Source organism: Pantherophis guttatus, chromosome 18, assembly GCF_059756535.1.
Source record: "Pantherophis guttatus breed Tessera chromosome 18, ASM5975653v1, whole genome shotgun sequence".
Classification (NCBI taxonomy): domain Eukaryota; kingdom Metazoa; phylum Chordata; class Lepidosauria; order Squamata; family Colubridae; genus Pantherophis; species Pantherophis guttatus.
The window spans coordinates 11,657,124-11,677,901 of NC_142080.1; the positions used below are offsets into that span (position 1 = coordinate 11,657,124).

General features: G+C 48.1%; 2 protein-coding genes and 1 long non-coding RNA gene across 4 annotated transcripts in view; all 3 read right to left on the reverse strand.

The window, feature by feature from the left end:
- The window catches only part of LOC148111573 (maestro heat-like repeat family member 5), a 41,879-nt gene extending 38,557 nt beyond the window's left edge, over positions 1 to 3,322 (reverse strand). Inside the window, exons 1-2 of one of the 2 annotated variants that reach the window (XM_087880756.1) lie at positions 3,249 to 3,322; positions 626 to 723 (exon numbers count right to left, since the gene is read on the reverse strand). The gene's annotated coding sequence lies outside the window, so the exon portion shown is untranslated. Of the gene's footprint in view, positions 1 to 625; positions 724 to 1,759; positions 2,007 to 3,248 lie in introns of those variants that run through there. The other variant, XM_087880757.1, reaches the window with a different exon arrangement.
- LOC148111574 (uncharacterized) lies at positions 3,249 to 9,807 on the reverse strand. The gene is made up of 5 exons (XM_087880759.1): positions 9,729 to 9,807; positions 6,901 to 6,974; positions 6,543 to 6,752; positions 5,535 to 5,620; positions 3,249 to 3,548 (listed from the first exon to the last, which is right to left on the reverse strand). The coding sequence occupies exons 1-5, from the start codon at positions 9,766 to 9,768 to the stop codon at positions 3,497 to 3,499; spliced, it is 462 nt and encodes a 153-aa protein (XP_087736885.1). The 5' UTR covers positions 9,769 to 9,807; the 3' UTR covers positions 3,249 to 3,496.
- A 5,146-nt stretch (positions 9,808 to 14,953) lies between these two features.
- On the reverse strand, positions 14,954 to 20,248 carry LOC148111575 (uncharacterized). The gene is made up of 4 exons (XR_015730352.1): positions 20,133 to 20,248; positions 19,587 to 19,734; positions 17,481 to 19,021; positions 14,954 to 16,278 (listed from the first exon to the last, which is right to left on the reverse strand). It is a non-coding gene; the product is annotated as an uncharacterized LOC148111575 (long non-coding RNA).
- Between the last annotated feature and the right edge of the window lie 530 nt (positions 20,249 to 20,778).

Sequence of the window (20,778 nt, forward strand, 5' to 3'; positions counted from 1 at the left end):
CTGGGGATGATGGAAGCGACTGCCAGCAAAGAGGAGCTCATCGCGAAACTCCAAAGCCTACTCGAAAGCAATGGAGCAGCGATGAGCACCCAGCAACAGAGAGAAGAAATCCTCAGCCCGGCAAGAGGAAGGTATCCCCAAGCTGAAGCTCCGGACGTAGAGGATTTCATTTCCGCGCCATGCTCTCGGTGGCCATCTTGGAATGGCCAACAGCCAATGGGAAGCTGAGATTCAAATCGAATGGCGGGAAACAGCGAGAACCCCAACTTCGCTGGGGAAGACCCCCAAAACAGCACCCAAGCAAGATCACAAGCCTGCGGGGGCTCACCCATCGAGCCCGAAGCAGACGAAACGATCGAAAACCTGGCTGCAGCACTCGGCTCAGCACTCAAGTCCCCAGGAGCCAGGAAGAAACAAACCGACGCTCAGCACCCCCAAAAGAGCAGCAGGGTAGCCACCGGAACTCTTGCAGCACGCCAGCAGACACCACGTGGGACAACGCACCCCAAAAACTACACCCAAGACCCAGCCGCCTGCAGGACTGAATACCTGCAGGATTCGCACTCGCCACCCGCCGCACCAACTTCCCTAGGCCGCGGAATGAGGAGAAGAAACAATGACTCACCAACCACGCGGCCTCCACCAGGCTTCCTGGCCCATCCGGAGGTCCTCCAACGTCGCCCAGGATCCACTGCCTGTCAGCCTCAGTTTTGCCTGCTTCAGCTGCCATAAGAAACCGCACTACCAATTACAGACTTGCTAAAAAGGAAAGGGGAAGTAGAGCCCAAACCCTCGAAACCACTAGAATGGACTATGGACTGTCAAGCCGCTTTTGAAAAATTGAAACAGCTGTTTGCGGCTGAACCAGTGCTCAAACACCCCGACATGGAACAACCTTTTGTAGTACAAGCTGACGCCAGTGACGTAGCTGTAGGAGCAATACTCTTGCAAAAGAATGAGAACGGGATATTACAACCCTGTGCTTACACGTCCCGTAAACTATCAGAAACGGAAGGGAGATGGGCCATATGGGAGAAAGAGGCGTTTGCAGTTAGATGGGCGCTGTTAACATGGAGACAATTTTTAGAAGGGGCGAAACACCCTTTCGAAGTGTGGACTGATCACAAGAATTTAGAGGCATTAAAAACACCACGCAAACTATCACCAAAACAGGCTCGTTGGGCCCAACATTTCAATCGTTTCAATTTCACCCTACGTTATCTTCCTGGTGGAAAGAACTTCATGGCGGACGCACTTTCCAGATTGCCGCAGTATAACAGCATCAAGAAGGAGGTGGTTCAACCTATGATCCCCTCGACACAATTGGCAACACCTGTCACTACCAGAGCGCAGGGAAAACCCGAACCAGAACTCTTGGGGGATTTACTCGAAAAATTGCGAGAAGCGCTAAAAACTGACGAGTGGTTTAAGAACCACTCGAATGAATGCACACTTTGTGACGGACTAGCTTGGGTTGGATCGAAATTGTATGTTCCGACCACATTAAGAACAACCGTATTGAAATATGCTCATGATGCCAAGGCCGTGGGACACTTTGCGTTTGTCAAGACTCTACATCTTGTTAAGAGACAATTTTGGTGGCCTGCACTTAAAAAGGACATAGAGGCATATGTGGCTAGCTGTCCAGTATGTGCCTCGGCTAAAAGACCTCCAGGAAAAACCCCTGGATTACTGCAAGGTGTGGCCAGACCGAATGCCCCATGGAAGGAAATATCTATGGATTTTATTGTGGACTTACCAGAGAGTGAAGGCTGCACTGTCATTTGGGTAGTAACTGATTTGTTTTCCAAACAAGTACATTTCATCCGTTGCTCAAAGATCCCTTCAGCAAAAACCCTTGCAAAACTGTTTATTCGGCAGATTTACCGGCTACATGGATCTCCAAGGGGTGTGCAATTTACTTCCAGTTTCTGGACAGAGTTTTTGAAGTTGATAGGCTCCGCCCAGGGGCTGAGTTCCAGTCACCACCCTCAGACAAATGGGGCCTATGAAAGAACCAATGGGGTTCTAGAACAATACCTGAGGTGTTACGTAAATTACCAGCAAGACAATTGGGTAGACTTGTTGCCATTTGCAGAGGTGGCATATAATAATTCCGTACACAGTAGCACCGGATTCACTCCTTTTAAGGTCACTTCGGGCCAGGATTTCGTACCCATTCCCGAGCTACCACAAGATGATCCCCAGAATCCCTCTTTGATGGATTGGATTGAACAATTAAAGAGCACATGGGCAGTGACTCGGAAGGCATTAGATGAGGCACACCGGGCCCATAAGGCGCAAGCCGATAAGAAAAGGTCCCCAGCTCACATTTATAAAGTGGGTGATAAAGTTTATTTATCTACTAAATATTTACAGACTACCCAGAAGTCGAAAAAACTGGCCCTAAGTATGTAGGACCATTTCGTGTGATTAGACTGATTAATCCAGTAACAGTTGAATTGGAATTGCCAAAAACGTTGAGACGTATACATCCTGTATTTCATGTTAGTTTATTAAAACCTGAACACTCGTCTCCCCTGAGGGCTGATCAAAGCACCCCTCCAATTCCCATTCTCATAGAGGGGGAGCAACATTTTGAAGTTAAGGAAATCTTGGACTCTAGGAAACACCATGGTAAAGTCCAATATCTGATAGCCTGGAAACATTTCCCTTTGTCTCCGGCTGAATGGGTGAATAAACGGGATGTCTGAGCTCCCAAGAAAATACAGCAATTCTATACCAAATACCCAGATAAACCATAATTATTGTATATATTCTGTTTCTCTCTTTTTTCCCTTTCTCTTATTTAGGAATAACTTCTCTTCTGCAAGAGGGGCCGAATGTCAGCCTCAGCTTTGCCTGCTTCAGCTGCCATAAGAAACGGGGGGAGGGACTAGTAAAGGGGGCGAAGGGGGGGAAGGTGCAGGAGGTGTTTTTTCCATTGTAGGACGTGTCTTCCCAAGAAACGAAAGTGAATCTCCAAAGGGGCCGGCTGACCAACTGCCCTACATTCCTGATGAATGACGTTGCCAGACGTGATGCCACCTGACCTTTGGGAGACCTTTGGATTGGATGATGGTCAATGGACATGGGGGGGGGGAGAAGCTTAGTAGATGCTATTTCGCGCATTTTGCTCACTTCCAGCTTTACCTGGGTTGCGATCATTTCATATTCAGTAAAAGTACTAAGCTCTTTAAAATGATTGAGTTTGGGTTTTTCTTTCCTGGATATTGAAGGAAGCATACCTGACACCGCCGCTACCGTGCCGCCGAATCCGGGAGATCCTCGACTTACGACAGCCGCCGCCACCGTCTCCAGGGATCCTCGACCTGCGACCGCCTCACCTCCTCGCCTTCTTCCAGCCTTCGCCCAAGATGCAGGGGCCCAGCCATGGCATCCGACGCCCAGGGAGGGCTACGGGCCCGCCAGGAGCGAGCCCAGCCCCCCACCAGCAGGCCTAGGCCTAGGCCTGAGAGCAGCAATAAGGAGCTCCTCACCAGACGACCTCCGGCGCGAAATGAGCCTCGCGCATGCCCAGTCGCCACCTACAGGAAGTACAAGGAACATAGAGATAAGTACAAGGAACATAGAGATAAGTACAAGGAACATAGAGATAAGTCAGTTCAGACTGGCAACAAGCATTCCCCCAGCATATTGTGAGTTCACTCACATAAAGAACCATGGACAGCAACAGACTGTAAGTAATATAACTTTTACTGCTGACAATTACAAATTGAAATTAGATGGGGCCAATCTTTTGGAGTGGTACCACCAACTACAGATTGCTTTTCTGAAAGAAAATATGTTGTACTTATTTGATGACCCACCCAAGAAGCCATGGACTTTTGAGATTGACTGTTTGCACCACAGGGCTTACTATCTGCTAATGTCTAGCTTGTCACCCAGCATTTACCCCAGTCTTGGCCACCACTTAACCGTGGCAGAGATACTATAAAAAATACTTAATTTATTTTACAGTAAGAGTGCAGCCACTACAACCAAAATATCCAGGGAATTTTACTCAGCCAGGCATAAGGCAGGGACACCCATGGGGGAACATATACTCAAGCTAAACACCACCAGGGCAGAACTCATACAAAGGGGGGAAACCATTTCTGATAATATCATGAAAAGCATCATCATAAACTCCCTAAACCCCAGTTGGGAGAACTTTATCATGCAACTGGATAGACTCAACATAGAGCACCTCTCTTTAGAGACGTTATCCAACAGGCTGATTGCGGAGGACAGCCTGAGAAGGGAACGCTCATCAAGCCTCAGGGAAAGCAGACCAACAAAAAGGGTAGACTTCCAGACCAGGGGCCAAGATAAGCCAGAATGTTTTAACTGTGGGTCTAGGAATCACTATAGGAGAGATTGCCCAGAAACCAGAGGGACAGGGACCACAGCTACCATAGGGAAAGGCAAGGCCGCAAACCAGGTTACTCAGACAGGCGCTCCCCAGAAAGCAGGTTCAGGCACAGGGACTCACCCAACCCCAGGGACAGGAGAGGATATAGGGATAGCTCCAGGGATAGTCAGACTGGGTCACTATACGAACTTAGAGACCACCAACACCCAAACACCCAGGCAAAAGGAAGGAACACATGGTTCATTCACTCAGGAGCCACCAATCACACCACCAACAATAGGAACATACTGGAGGCATTCACACCTAAGGAATACCACATCAATGTAGCCAACCAGAACAAGGTATTGGTGAAAGGAGAAGGGAGCGCACACATAGATGGAATAGGGAAGATAGAGGGGGTACTATTCATCCCAGAAATACCCCACAATATATTAGCAACACTCAAACTAAGTAAAGACTTGGGCATTGAGACAACCTTCAGGGAAGGGAAAGCATATATGACCAAAGGAAAGAGAAGCATAGGAAAGATCATCATAGAAGGGGGACTATCCTACTTAGTGCCCCAAGAGCACTCAAACACTAACTCAGAAAGTAACGAGAAAGGGACAAGCATGCCCACAGAAAATAGAGGGGGTGAAGGAGAACACACCGCAGGAGGCAAACCCACCACAAACACAACACACAAAGGGAAACCACATATTGGCAAACCCATTCATGATGGGTGCGCCCACTTACTACACAGAAAACTAGGCCACGCTAGTTTTCCAATGGTACAAAAGATGAATGAATCGGCCTACCCGATAGTAATACATGAGGACAACAAAGCAGCCATAGACATATCCATGGCAGAAGCAGTAGGCCAAAGGTCCAGACATATAGACATTAAGCACAAACATGTCAGAGAATTAACAAACATTGGTTTTATTAAGGCTGTACATTGTGAGACCGCCGAGCAAGCCGCAGACATCCTGACCAAACCTCTACCCAGCAAACAACATGCCTACCTTACGACTAAATTAGGGGTACGGGTACAGAATACGCAAGCAGGTCCTGTCAGAAATAAATGCCTTACTCATGCCAGGGGTCAACAGGGACACAGTAGTCCAGGGGTTAACTACAATACTCACTTGGTCAGTACCACCCACTGACCACTCCTTACCTGAATCTCTGCCCACAAGTATAAAAAGTAGACACACTCTTCCCCGACTTCCACTTCCAGATGCAGTATGTGATGTAATGATGAACCTGTAAATAAAAGAGACTTATTCAAATGATTGACTCGTGCCAGTTATTGGGCCTGATCCATGGATTCTGTAACAATATGGTAGCAGAGGATGGTTTTATGGCCCAATAACTCCCGATCACGCAATGAGGACACATCGCTGCCAACGAGATGGCAACGACACCGAAGCAACGAGAGGGCAACCCAGCGAGATCGCCAGGGAAGGCAGAAACCTCGATCGACCCCAAGGCCACCGCAACAGAAGAAAAGGGGGAGGTCAAGAAAGGAAAAATAGCAGACCATGATGACCGGGAGGAAGAAAGACTACGACTCGACGTCCTATGATTACTAAAGGAGCGAGCCAGCGACAAGAACCTTCTCACGGACCTGCGAAGCTTCATAATGGACCGCGATGTGGCGAGGAGCGAGGAAGACTAGGATCCGGAGCTCGAAAAGCTGAACTCGGTGAGTGGATCGCCCCAAAAAGACCCCACAGCAGTCACCGAGCCGCGAAGCCCCGCTCAAAATTTGAAACGGCGGCCATCTTTGACCACGTGGTCAGACAAGATGGCCGACTCCCGTCCAATCGGTAGCCAGAATTCAAAATGGCCGGCGCGCGAAAAATACCCGACCCTAAGCGGCGAAGAAAGTGACCGGGGTGAGGGGACAGAATCCGATTCGGACTCCAGATGCACCCCGACCGAGTGGCAAGTCGATAAGGCCATGAAGACCCTTGCCGCCGCCTTCAGCCCAGGCCTCAAAATCGCAAAAGGGGAACCGGAGGGGCCCAAGCAAAAAGGAAAGCGAGGAGAGGGGCACCGGAACACCCACCCGAGGACTACCGATGCCCACGCCAGCGCGCCAACCCCCCTACGCACCCCAAGGACACCGCGCCTCCGATCGCCCAGGCCACGCACCCCAGAACGCAGGGATTGGGGCAGCTACCTGCATTCGTCGCCGGGACTCCAACGCCATCAGGATCTTCACTTTGACGAAGCCGCTGCAAGACGACACCTTCCGGAGCACACCTGGACCCCCAAGACCGAAGCCGAGGCCTACCTGAGAGATAGAGACCTCTACGCCGGAGCTGCAATGAACAGGTCCTTCCACGATGACGGCAGAGCTGAAATGGACTTCGCGCATGCGCTGTTTCACCTAGAGGAAGAAAAAAGAAAAAAATTACAGAGAGGGACTTTTAAACTGCCGGCAAGCGTTCCCGTGCCGTACTGCTGTTATAGGCACATAAAGAACCATGGACAGCAGCCTGCAGTAAGTAATTTTACAAATAATGCTGGGAACTTACCAAGTGACTTTCCAAAGTTGAGGATGGATTGGGGCAATATCCTAGAGTGGTCACAGCAGCTTCAGGTGGTGTTCCTAAAAGAAAACATGTCACATTTTATTAATGACCCCCCCAGAGAGACCATGGACTTTAGAGTTGGACTGTATTGCACCATAGGGCATTTTACCTTTTAATTTCTAGCATATCTCCCACAATTTACCATAGCATTGGTCACAATCTCACTGTGTCAGAAATCATACAAAAAATGTTTGGGTTATTTTACAGTGAAAGTGTGGCAACCACTACCCAGATTTCCAAAGATTTCTTCTCTGCCAGAGTCAAACCGGGGACCCCCATAAGCGAGCACCTGGTGTCCCTAAACGCTACCAGGGCAGAACTACACCTTAGGGGGGAAGTCATATCAGATCAGATCATGAAGAGTGTAATAATTAACTCTTTAGATCACTCATGGGACAGCTTCTTAGCACACTTAGATACTGTTAGTCTAGGCCTCCTGTCCGTTGAGAAGCTGGCTAACAAACTGATCGCTGAAGACAATCTGAAAAGGAGCCGCTCTGGTCCCTCCAGAGAACATAAACATGAAAAGAAAGTAGCCTTCCAAGACAGGCAGCATGGCGTAACAGAGTGCTATAGCTGCGGGTCAAGGGGACATCTCAAGAGAGACTGCCCCAAGAACCACAGAGAGAGAAGCAGACCGGAACATAGATTCAGACAGAAAGAGAGACACACTTCTGAAGAGAGGTACAGACGCAGGGACTCACCCAATCCCAGAGACAGGAGGGGGAACAGGGATAGTTCACGTGACAGCAGAACAGGATCATTATATGGGATAGGGGAGCGCACCCACATAACATGTCAGGATGGGGAGGCCAATTCGTGGCTTCTGGACTCTGGGGCCTCCAACCACACGACCTATAACCAAAAACTGCTCTCCTCATTCACAGAGGAGAATTTTTCAATCAAGGTTGCAAACCAAAGCGAGGTTAAGGTAACAGGCAGGGGGGTAGTTACGCTACCAGGCATAGGGAAAATAGAGGGGGTATTACTGGTCCCGGAGATACCCCACAACATATTGGCTGCATTAAAACTCAGTGAAGAATCAGGGATCAAGGTAACCTTTGCAGAAGGGAAGGCTCACGTCAGCAAGGGTAGAGAGGGAGTAGGTAGAGTGACAATCAAGCAAGGGCTACCATACATAACATTCCATGAGAATAACACACCCAGCATATACACCAACTCAGAATACACGAAGGACACTAACCAGGACAAAGCTGAGGAAGAACAGGTGAATGAGAGAGAGACAGAGAGTGAGGAGAACATGACACATGAAACACACTCCACCAAACACACCCAGGGAAGGCCATCGATAGGCAAACTCATGCACGACGACTGTGTTCACTTACTACACCGGAGACTAGGGCACGCCAGTTTCCCCGTAATCCAAAAAATGGCCAACTGTACCGAGGGCGTCAAAATAAAGAGTTGTGAAAATTACCTCGAGTGCTCGGTGTGCTAATGTTCTAAGCTAAAGGTCAAACCCAGACCTAAGAAATCCTCACGCGCCATCAAACAAGTATTCAATTTAGTCCATATGGATCTGGTGGGGCCCCTAAGGCCATCCATCAAATACAAGAAAAGATACTTTCTCACCATCGTAGACGATTATAGTCGTTATGGCTTCGTCTATACTCTAAAACGAAAGGATGAGGCCTTCCAAAAATTCAAAGAGTTCTACAAAAGGGTAGAGACTCAAAACAACACTCAAATCAAACAAATCATGACAGACAGAGGATCTGAGTTCCTGTCAAAGGATTTCTCTCATTGGCTCAGATCCAAAGGTGTGCTTCACTTTACGTCGTCCCCGTTCTTGGCCTTTCAGAACGGTGTCGCAGAACGACGAAATTCCACGCTACAGACTATGATCAGGTGCGCTTTAGAGGACGCGGGAATTGGTCAACATTTTTGGTCTGAGGCCTTAGTTTACTCAAACTACACACTCAACAGAACCTGGTCCAGTGTAATAGACAAAACGCCATACGAACTCATGTACAACAAAAAACCACAGATAGCACACCTACATGTATTCGGCGTAACTGCTGATGTCCATATACCCAAACAGCTGCGCAGGAAGGGGGACAAAGTATCCAGGAGACTGAGATTTATGGGGTAGGAGCCAGGTACCAAGGGGTTCAGATTTGTGGACAATAACGACAGATTCGTGATCTCTTGGACAGCGGTATTCCATGAACAAGCTAACTGGTCCAGGATACACCTCAACGAGGTATCCACCAGGCAGGAGACTAGGCCAGACGAGCAAGTGCAAGATAAACACGAAACGGCAGATAGACAGGAAAGGAAGGAACACAAACCCAAGCTCCAAGGCATCAAGGTTGAGGAATGGAAAGGGAATCACCCCAAGATAAGTGTAGACTCACTAACACAAAAGGAAGCCAGGTACTTACATGACACCGAACAAACGACAGATAGGCCAGTCAGATCAACCAGGAACCAATTACCAAGAAGTTTAAATGACTATGTGATGCACATACACACGAACCATATCACACCTAACTCATATGAAGAGGTATTGAGACTACCACAAGAGGAGAGGTCGAAATGGGAATCAGCCATGGCCAAGGAAATGGACAGTCTGAGAGAGCTAGAAGTTTACATTCCAGCCGAGGTTCCAGAGGGCAAAAATACGATAGGTACCAGGTGGATCTTCAAAATCAAGAACCTGGAGGGTGGCCAAAACCTGTACAAGGCTAGGCTGGTTGCCCAGGGATTTGCCCAGAGGTTCCCAGAAGACTACACTGACACTTACTCACCAACTGTAAGGACTGAAAGTGTCAAGAGTGCCCTGGTCATCGCTTCCCTGCTAGGACTAGAGGTACATCAGTTCAATGTATAGACAGATTACCTGCATGCCAACCTAGATAAGGAAATATACGTTAGGGCACCACACAGTAAAGAGACCAACAGGGGGGGACACCTGGCTACTTCACAAAAACCTATATGGACTGAAACAATCCGGCAAACGCTGGTATGAGTGCCTGGTTGAGGTCCTGAAGTCAATGGGATTTACAGCAACCATAGCCGACAACTGTTTTTTCACTAGGAGAGAGGGGGATTCACCAGAATACATCCTAGTCTACGTGGACGACATACTTTACATCAGTAAACACGAAGGGAACCGCAACGCCTTCGCCAGTAAACTAAGTGAACACTTCACATTAAAATACCTAGGGAAAATAAACAGATACCTAGGCGTGCAGGTCAACGAAACACCTAAGGGCTTTCAACTGTCCCAGAAAGAAAAGATAGAAGAAATACTACAGAAATGCAACATGGCAGATGCCAAGGGGTGTGAATCACCCATGCAGCCGGACTTCCTAAAAAATACACATGGTGAATCACCCGAGTTTGAAGACAACACACTGTACAGGTCAGTCATAGGCTCTCTTTTATATATCGCCAACTGGACCAGGCCAGATATTGCATTATCAGTTAATCTATTGTCCAGGCACATAGGCAAACCCACCATGTACCACTGGGACGCTGTAAAGAGGGTACTGAGGTACCTGAAGCAAAGTGCCGACGCATGTCTAGTCCTAGAACCAGAGCCGTCCAATGAGCCCGTCCTCTCCTGCTATGCTGATGCTGACTGGGCCGGTGACACCAAAAGCTGGAAAAGCACATCAGGATACGTATTCTACTTGAACAATAGTCCGGTGCATTGGTACACGGGTAAGCAAAACTTAGTGGCCACTTCAACCACAGAGGCGGAGTACATATGCCTATCCAAGGCCGCAAACAACCTCATCTGGTTTGACGACCTACTCGCCAGTGTGTGGTGCAAACCTGCGTATCCGATAAACATCTACGAAGACAACAAGGCCGCTATAGAAATCTCCATGGCCGACGCGGTAGGGCAGAGATCCAGGCATATTGACATAAAGTACAAGCATGTGAGACAGCTCTCTAAAATCGGATTTGTAAAGGCCATACATTGCGACACAGAAGAACAGACTGCAGACATACTCACGAAACCACTACAGGGCAGGCAACACTCACACCTGGTATCCAAACTCAATATCCGCCCTTGGGCACCATTTAAACAGTCAGATCCACAGCCACAGGTCAGGCATTTAGAGGGGGATTTGTCAGAAATAAATGCCTTACTCATGCCAGGGGTCAACAGGGACACAGTAGTGCAGGGGTTAACTACAATACTCACTTGGTCAGTACCACCCACTGACCACTCCTTACCTGAATCTCTGCCCACAAGTATAAAAAGTAGACACACTCTTCCCCGACTTCCACTTCCAGATGCAGTATGTGACGTAATGATGAACCTGTAAATAAAAGAGACTTATTCAAATGATTGACTCGTGCCAGTTATTGGGCCTGATCCATGGATTCTGTAACAGGTCCAACTGTTGGGCATTTAGAGGGGGATTTGTTATGTATAAATGCCCACCATTCACCATCCCAGGTATGATAAGGGTTAACTCTACATCCACCTAGATCCTCCCCTGACCCCTCCTTACCTTAGCTCCGCCTCCCAGGTACTTAAGTCATGGTCCAGGAGTCCAGGGGCCATTTCCAGCTAAATACCTGTAATAGAAACGTTGATCAATAAAGAGCATTGGTTCACTGCATCCTGTGTTTGGATTCATTGGGTAAGATCCTAGAAATCAGTCTCAGGGAGGAGGGAGGGAGAGAAAGAAGGAGGGAGGGAGACACAGAAGGCGAAAGTGAGGGAGAGGAAAGGTTAGAGGGGAAGAAAGGGAGGGAAGGGAAGAGTGAAAAAGAGAGAGGGAGGGTGAGAGAGAGTGGGAGGTGAGAGGGAGGTTGAGGAATTCTCTAAATGGAGTAATTCATTGAGTAATTGAATTCAGATCATGATTTCTCTAGCTTGGTGATTTTCTTCTCCCTAACCAGCAGATCTCGTCTGAGCTCTCCATATTTGCTCTTTTGGGAACTTAGTCAGCTTCTCTAAACTGGGGCTGAAGGTGATGTTCAGAGAGGCCAACACCTACCTGCCCCGTCCCGATCTAAGAGAGAAGACCATCGGGAAGGTTTTCTTCTCGGAGGTGAGGAGACCTTGGGATGCACCCCAATATTCTGGACAGCCATTGGTCTGAGGTTGTAGAGCAGGGGTCCTCCAACGTTTTAAAGAGGGGGCCGATTCACAGTCCCTCAGACTGTTGGGGGACCGGACGAGGTGGGTGGGCATGGCTAGGTGGTCATGTGACTGGGTGGGCGTGGCCAATTTAACTGTCTATTTTCTGGCTTTTCTCCTTCTAAGCCCCCATTTAAATTGTTTTAAAGACTTTTAATTTGAAGGAGTTCTTTCCAAGCCCAGAGCTGCTTTTCCAGGCTGCACCGGCGAGATCACCCCTCAGCTGGCCCTCAGCTGGCCTTGCAGCTGGCTCGCTGGGAGATAAGGCAGTTAGGGGCGGGGCAAGGGGCGGGGCTTAATCACACCACCCCGCGGGCCGTATTCTTTGCCCGTGGGCCGTAGTTTGAGGGTGCCTGTTGTAGAGGGTCTGCTGCTTGAGCAGGGGGTCTCCAAGGTCTTCTGCTATTCTGATAATCGGTGGAAGGGCTTCCCTCCAGAAGTTGTTGGTGGGGAAGGTGGGAGGAAGAAAAGAAGGAAGGATGGAAGGAAGGAAGGAAGCAGAGAGAGTGAGTGAGGGAGTGAGTGAGTGAGTGAGTGAGGGAGGGAGGGAGGGAGGAAGGAAGGAAGGAAGGAAGGAAGGAAGGAAGGAAGGAAGGGTGGGTGGAAGGATGGAAGGAAGGAAGGAAGCAGAGGGAGGGAGGGAGGGAGGGAGGAAGGAAGGATGGAAAGAAGGAAGGAAGGAAGGAAGGAAGGAAGGAAGGAAGGAAAGAAGGAAAGAAGGAAGGAAGGAAGGAAGCAGAGGGAGGGAGGGCGGATGGGAGGAAGGGAGGAAGGCAGACTCAATGACCCCAAATTCCTTTTACTCTTTGCATTATAGGCAGTTTTGTATTTTTACAACTGTCATTTACACTACCTTTTCCCATAGTATAGTCCTCGACATATGACCGTCATAGAACCTCCAGTGGTCACTAAGTGATCGCAGCAGTCCTTAAGCCAATGCCGTGCTCGAATACTTAGGATAAACAAGATCTTTCAGTGATTTCCTTCTATAGATTGTCCTCGTCTTACGACCACAACTGAGCCCCAAATTTCTGCTGCTAAGCGAAACAGTTCTTCAGCAAGTTTTGCCCCACTGTACGACCTGCAGTTGTTAAGTTAGTCACACGGTTCTTAAGTGAATCCGGTTTCCCCATTGACATGGCCTATCAGACGGTCACTGATGGCTTGGTGGGAGAGATGGGGAGGGGAGAGATGGGGAACTCATCAAATTTGCAGATGACACCAAGCTGGCAGGAATAGCCAACACTCCAGCAGATAGGCTCAAGATACGGAAGGATCTTGACAGATCTTGAACATTGGGCGCTATCTAACAAAATGAAATTCAAGAGTGAAAAAAGCCAGGTTCTACTTTTAGGGAAGAAAAACCAAATGCACAGGAACCGTAGACGTGGTCCCTTGCTCAATAGTGGTGACTGTGAGAGGGGTCTTGGAGTCCTAGTGGACAACCATTTAGATAGGAGCCAGCCGTGTGCAGCAGCTGCCAAAAAAGCCAACACAGTTCTGGGCTGCGTAAACAGAGGGAGAGAATCAAGAGCCCGTGAAGTCTTAATACCACTGGAGGCGAAAACATATGAAGAACGGTTGCAGGAACTGGGTAATTTAATTTAATTTAATTTAATTTAATCAATTGAATTTATATGCCGCCCCTCTCCGAAGACTCAGGGCGGCTATGTCTAGTTTGATGAAGAGAAGGACTAGGGGAGACAGGATAGCAGTCTTCCAATATCTCAGGGGCTGCCCCAAAGAAGAAGGGGGCGGGAGAAGAAGCAACGGGTGGAAGCTCATCAAGGAGAGAAGCAACCGAGAACTAAGGAGAGATTTCCTGACCGTTAGAACATTCACCCAGTGGGACAACTTGCCTCCAGAAGTTGAAGCTGAAGTTGAAACTCCAACACTGGAAGCTTTTCAGAAGAGATTGGTCTGAGATGATTGTAGGGTCACCTGCCTGAGCTAGGGGTTGGACTAGAAGACCTCCAAGGTCCCTTCCAACTCTCTTATTCTGAAATAACTGGAGAATTCTACTCAGTTCAAAGTTCAACTGATTAAGACAATAGCTGTGACTCGTGGAAACAGCAGATAGTTATGTTCAGTGAAGGCATTCAAAATACACAAAGACATTATTAATAGGGTATATTTCTCACAGACGCTGGGACCCTGAACATAACACGCTCTCATATTGTTGTTTGACTTATTAGCGTTTATTTCATGTCTAAAGTCTCTTCCAGTAATGAAACTATTTGTGTCCAATCCAGAAAACGTTCAGCAAGTGAATGGCAGCTCAAATCTCTGGAGAAAGCGCAGACACCTTGATGTGCCGTGTAACCCCGTGAGAAAGAAGGAATGGTTAGGTGCAAAACTGACGGTAGGGAGATCTGATGCCATGAAGGTTGTTCAAAGCTGAAGAGGCCAAGAAACTCGAAATTTAAAGAGCTGCCGGTGTTTAAAGCAACTGGAGCAAACTCAGCTCTGAAACCAGAAGCTGCATTGAATCACCAAAATCGCCCCCCCCCCTTCAAAACAAACTTTCTTTCTTTCTTCATCTAAGCGAAAGGATTGTCCATCTCACAAAGGAAGAGACTCTGGATGGTCTGCAAGGAAACTGAAACGCAGGCAACCCTTGACTTGCCATCACAATCTAGGCCAAAATTGAGGTTGCTAAGCAAGATTGTCCTTAAGTGAGTTTTGCCCCATTTTACAACCTTTCTTGCCACCGTTGTTAAGTGAATCCCTAGAGTGGAAACTAGACAGCCACTTATCCGAAATGCTATAGGTTCTCCTGCTTGAACAGGGCGCTGGAACAGAAGCCCTCCAAGATCCCTTCCAGCTCATTCTATTCTATTCTATTCTATTCTATTCTATTCTATTCTATTCTATTCTATTCTATTCTATTCTATTCTATTCTATTCTACTCTACTCTACTCTACTCTACTCTACTCTACTCTACTCCAGTTCCAACACTCACTCTTCACAACAGGATGGATGATAGGCTGAAAAAGCTTCCCTTCCTGAAGAAGGACAGCAAGGAGTCAGAGTCACAAATCAGCAACAATGACCTGTGTCAGTGGGACAACCAGGAAGTCCTCTTCTCTGGCTCCCACCCATCCGGTTCTTTAGCCAGAACCATGGAGGCCTTGCCTCTGATTGTGACGTCTTCCCCAGTTCAATTGGAGGTCAGGAAGAAGGTTCAGCCTCCAGCGCTGGTGCTCCCTGATTTGGTGCGCAGGACATCTGCCAGGACCCCTCTGAAGGCTTCTCAGGGGGAGATGAAGCCTGGCCTGAAAGAGCCCCCTCCCTTTCCAAGGAGGCCCAAGAGGGAAAGGCCTCGGGGGAGAAAACGCTCTCAAGACACCGTCCTTCCCTCATATCCAGGTATAGATGCTACAGGGCTGGGCTACCTATGGAACCAGCCTTGTCCCATCACATCAGCCCACCCCACACAATCAATCAATCTATCTATCAGAACACAGCCAGAAGGGACCTTGAAGGTCTTCTAGTCCAACCTCCTGCTCAAGAAGGAGATGCTACACAATCCCAGACAAATGCCTATCCAGTCTCTTCTTAAAAGCCTCCAGTGATGAAGCACTCACAACTTCTGGTGGCAAGAAGTTCCACTGGTTGATTGTCCTCACTGTTAGGAAGTTTCTCCTTAATTCCAGGCTGCTTCTCTCCATGAGTAGCTTCCATCCGTTGCTTCTCTTCCTGCCTTCTGCTGCTTTGGAAAATAAGTTGACCCCCTCCGCCATATATGGAATTGGAAAAAATTCCAATTCCATATATGGAGTTCAAAGTTCCTCCTCAAGACGGTTGTCTAAGAATATGAAGATCAGGGACTCGAGAGTTATGACACGTTTGACCCTTCCCTCAGGATCAGTCTGGTCTAAGCACATTTTTTTCTCTCTTCGCTTTGAGAAGACTTGTCCCATCAAATTGCCCATCAATCTCTGTCTGTCTCTTCTTCTCAGAACTCTCTGACGAGTCCTTTAAAATTTTATGGGAGAGCAAGAAGCCGCTAAAAGGCAGACCCATCAAGGAAGTCCTCATGAACCTCATGATTTAGCAATGCAGTGCAAGCCATCAAAAATTTAATATTATGTGCCGGCTATCAGGAGGAGTTCAGTCAGTTGGAGAAGGTTAGATGCTGGGACATGACGGTGACTCCTGATGGTTTGTTCGAAGCCATTTTCTTCCTGGTCCTGTAAGAAATTAAAAGACAAAAGAGGTTGGCTACAAGTGGCAGCGGGTGGGAGAGGGAGGGGAGGGGAGAGGGAGAGGAAGAAGAAAAGGCAGAGAGAGAGAGAAAGCTAGAGAGAGTGGGGAGAGGGAGGGGAGGGGAGAGGGAGGGGAGAGGAAGAGGAGAGAGGGAGGGGGGGAGAAAGAGAAAGAGGGAAAGAGAGAGGGAGGGGGAGAGAGAGGGAGAGGGAGGGGGAGAGGGAGGGAGAGAAAGAGAGGGAAAGAGAGAGAGAGGGGAAGAGAGAGGGAGGTGGAGAGAGAGGGAGAGGGAGACAGAGAGGGAGGGAGAGAAAGAGAGAGAAAGAGAGGGAGGGTGAGAAATTCTCTCAATGGAGTAATTCATTGAGTAATTGAATTCACATCATGATTTCTCTAGCTTGGTGATTTTCTTCTCCCTAACCAGCAGATCTCGTCTGAGCTCTCCATATTTGCTCTTTTGGGAACTTAGTCAGCTTCTCTAAACTGGGGCTGAAGGTGATGTTCAGAGAGGCCAACACCTACCTGCCCCGTCCCGATCTAAGAGAGAAGACCATCGGGAAGGTTTTCTTCTCGGAGGTGAGGAGACCTTGGGATGCACCCCAATATTCTGGACAGCCATTAGTCTGAGGTTGTAGAGCAGGGGTCCTCCAACGTTTTAAAGAGGGGGCCGATTCATTTTTTTTGCCTTTCTCCTTCCTAAGCCCCCGTTTAAATTGTTTTTAAAGACTTTTAATTTGACGGAGTTCTTTACAAGCCCAGAGCTGCTTTTCCAGGCTGCACCGGCGAGATCACCCCTCAGCTGGCCCTCAGCTGGCCTTGCAGCTGGCTCGCTGGGAGATAAGGCAGTTAGGGGCGGGGCAAGGGGCGGGGCTTAATCACACCACTCCGCGGGCCGTATTCTTTGCCCGTGGGCCGTAGTTTGAGGGTGCCTGTTGTAGAGGGTCTGCTGCTTGAGCAGGGGGTCTCCAAGGTCTTCTGCTATTCTGTTAATCGGTGGAAGGGCTTCCCTCCAGAAGCTGTTGGTGGGGAAGGTGGGAGGGAGGGAAAAGAAGGGAGGGAGGGAGGGAGGGAAAAGAAGGGAGGGAGGGAGGAAGGAAGGAAGGAAGGAAGACTCAATGACCACAATTTCCTTTTACTCTTTGCATTATAGGCAGTTTTGTGTTCTTACAACTATCATTTACATTACCTTTTGTCCTCGACATATCACTGTCATAGAACCTCCAGTGGTCACTAAGTGATTTCAGCAGTCCTTAAGCCAATGCCGTGGTCGAATACTTAGGATAAACCAGATCTTTCAGTGATTTCCGTCTAAAAGTTGTCCTCGATATACGACCACAACTGAGCCCCAAATTTCTGTTGCTAAGCGAAAGTTCTTAAGCAAGTTTTGCCTCATTGTTTGACCTTCCTTGCCACAGTTGTTAAGTGAATCGCTGCAGTGCAGTTCTTACGGTGGTCAATCTGATGAATTAGTGAATCTGGTTTCCCCATTGACTTGGCCTATCAGACGGTCACAAAAGGGATCACGTAACCTCGAAACACTGCGACCGTCATAAATATGGACCGGCAAGTACCCAAATTTCGATCACATGACCATGAGGATGCTACAATGGTCTGAAAGTCTGAAGAATGGGCATGTCCCTTTTGTCAGTGCCGTTGTGACTTTCAGTGGTCACTAACCGAGGACTGTATTTTCTTTTTCTCTCCCCGTAAGGGCTGAAAGTGGCATCTTTAGTCGAGGCTCTCGGGGCAGTTCCCTTCCTTGGCTTGGCTAATGCTCCGTATCTCCACTCTTCTTCCTCAGCTGCTGTATCACCCGGAGGTTGGAGACTTCTTTATGACGCCAGACGTTCTCGAGGTTCTCCTGGAATGGATGATTCAGCCGTATCCTCTCATCCAGATCTTTAGCGTGAGAGGACTGGGATATGTTCTTCAGCACCCCTTGGAGGTAAGAGATGGGGGGCAGGAAGTGAGTGGCTTCCAAGGTAGTAGCAGGTGTGGCCTCACTCTCTGGGAAGTCTTCAAGGCTGGGGAGGACAGAAGAAGGAGAAGAAGACAATCATCAGGAACAGGATGGACTCAGCTAGAGTGGTGGGTGCACCCCTGGAAGATCTGAAGGATCAAGTAGATCCTCTTGGAGAAGATCTCAAAGCAGAACAAGAGGAAACAGATGGGAATTGATGAAGGAGAGAAACAACCTGGAACTAAGGAGAAATTTCCTGACTGTGAGAACAATTCATCCTTGGAACGACTTGCCTCCAGAAGTTGTGGCTGCTCCATCACTGGAGCTTTTCAAGAAGAGACCAGGCAGCCATTTGTCCAGCTTAGTCTAGGGTCTTCTGCTTGAGCAGGGGGTTGGACTGGAAGACCTCCAAGTTCCTTTTCAACCCTCTTCTTCTATGCTCTGTGGGCTTCTCTTGTGCTTGTCATGATCGCTGCGAGACTCAGAGAACTCCAGTGACCGTGTTTGATTGCTTGTTCCTTTCCCTGCTTCCTCCAGAAGAACATCTCAGGGCCAGTTTTCATGCCGGTCATCAACTGCGCTTGTCACCCAGAGAAGAGTGTAGCGAAGGAAACTCTCCGGACCCTTCATTTCCTCCTTAGGCACCTTGCTGCGGACATCCATGCATTGAGGTGGTCCATCTAATTCCTCTCCTGTTGAAATATTTTCCTGACGAAAGTCAACCAAATCATGACAAACTGGTTTCCCCTCCTCTTTTTTAATTATTTCTGTAAGAAATAAGAAATGAATGAAGGAATCAATAAATACATGAGTGAATGGATGAATAAAGGAACGAATAAACAAAGGAATAGATGGATAAATGAATAAATAAATGAATGGATTAATGAATAGATGAACCGATGGATGGATGAATGACTGGATGGATAGATGGAAGGATGGAAGGATGGATGGATGAATATCAAAGCTGTTCTGGCGAGGAAGCCCACAGATGCCTCTACTTTCAGTGGTGCATTTTGGGGGGTGGGGGCTTATGCCAAATTTTGCTCCAATTTTTTTTTTTAATTTCTCTACCGCCCTTCTCCTGAAGGACTCAGAGCGGTGAACAGCCACAAGATAAAACACATAAATACAAAAAATTTAAAATGAATTAAAAACGAATTAAATAATTTCAGCCCCCACCAGTTTGCCCACTGCCTCCCACCAACCAGGGCATGCCTGCTCTTGATGAGGAGACCCCCCGAGGCTGACTCTTCTGCTCAGCCCTTCCCCCTTCCCTCAGGCCTGGCCCACCTCTAGATTTAAGGAAAGCAGAGCCGCGGGCTGAGGGCTTACTGCAATGGGCATGGTAGACTTGCTGTTTCTTCTCCCGATGGCTTTGGTGCTGGGGTCTTGATCCTGAAGCCTTTTGAGGAGGGGCTTCATGATCTTCAGGTTAGCATAGGGGTCTGCGGCCAGCGCCTTCCATAACTCTCTGGTGCTTCTGTGCAGGTGGAAAAATGGATTGGGGGAAAAATCAGATTCTTTCCCCATTTTCGAAGAGACGGCCAATCCAGATAGATTAAATCCCCCCCACCAACGGGAGAAAGGATTAGAAAACAGATGGCCAAATGAACCGTTTTAATACAAACAGGGTGTGTCTAACTGATGAGGACTTATAAGTCCAAAATAGATCTATCTTAGTCTCCTTAGTCTCCCAATGGGCAGCAGAGTGTTTGCTGGCTGCCAGAAAAAAAAAAAGCCTAGAAACTAGTGGATTGTGATTTCACTGAATTAGGGTTCCATAAAAATCTTGGTTTATGTAGGAAGAACCTGGCTAAAGAGAAATACACATAAAGCCTATGAAAAGGAAAGGAAAAAAAACAAAAACAAATACTGTACCTTTACAGGGAGGATACATGGGATGAGGGTGTGGCTAACTGATGAGGACTTATAAGTCCGAGATAGATCTATCATTGTCTCCTTAGTCTCCCAATGGGCAGCAGAGTGTTTGCTGGCTGCCAGGAAAAAAAAGCCCAGCATCAGACGCTTGGCCACTGGTTCAGATTTATGACCGTTGCTGTGTCCCAAAGTCAAGCGATCACAGTTTGCGACCTTCTGACAAGGAAAGTCAGTGGGGAAACCAGATTCACTTAACAACCATGTTTCTAACTTGAGAGCTGCAGTGATTCACTTAACAGATGTGACAAGAAAAGTCCTAAAATATCTTTAAAAGGTCATTCCCATATCCTCTTCCCCCTCCCTCTCCCCTCCTTCCCTCCTTCCCTCCTTCCCTCCCTCCCTTCCTTCCTTCCTTCCTTCCTTCCTTCCTTCCTTCCTTCCTTCTTTCCTCAACAACTGTTTCTAACTCAACAACTGCAGTGGTTCACTTAACAACCATGGCAAGAAAGTTCGTAAAATGGGGGGAAATCCACTTAACAACTGTCTTGCTTCAGAACAGCAATGTTGGGCTCACTTGTGTCGTAAGTCGAGGACCGCCCATATATTCCTCTGGGTTGGTATCTCCCTGTGAAGGAGCCAGGGTTGC

Bases quoted from the DNA above. Each gene is read 5' to 3' on its own strand.
- LOC148111574 (XM_087880759.1), bottom strand. From the start codon at position 9,768: ATGACCAGGGCACTCTTGACACTTTCAGTCCTTACAGTTG. The intron at 6,753-6,900 runs GTAAGTTCCCAG...TTCTTCCTCTAG, and splicing joins CAACTTTGGAAAGTCACTTG to GTGAAACAGCGCATGCGCGA. The intron at 3,549-5,534 runs GTAAGGAGTGGT...TACTTCCTGTAG, and splicing joins ACTTGTGGGCAGAGATTCAG to GTGGCGACTGGGCATGCGCG.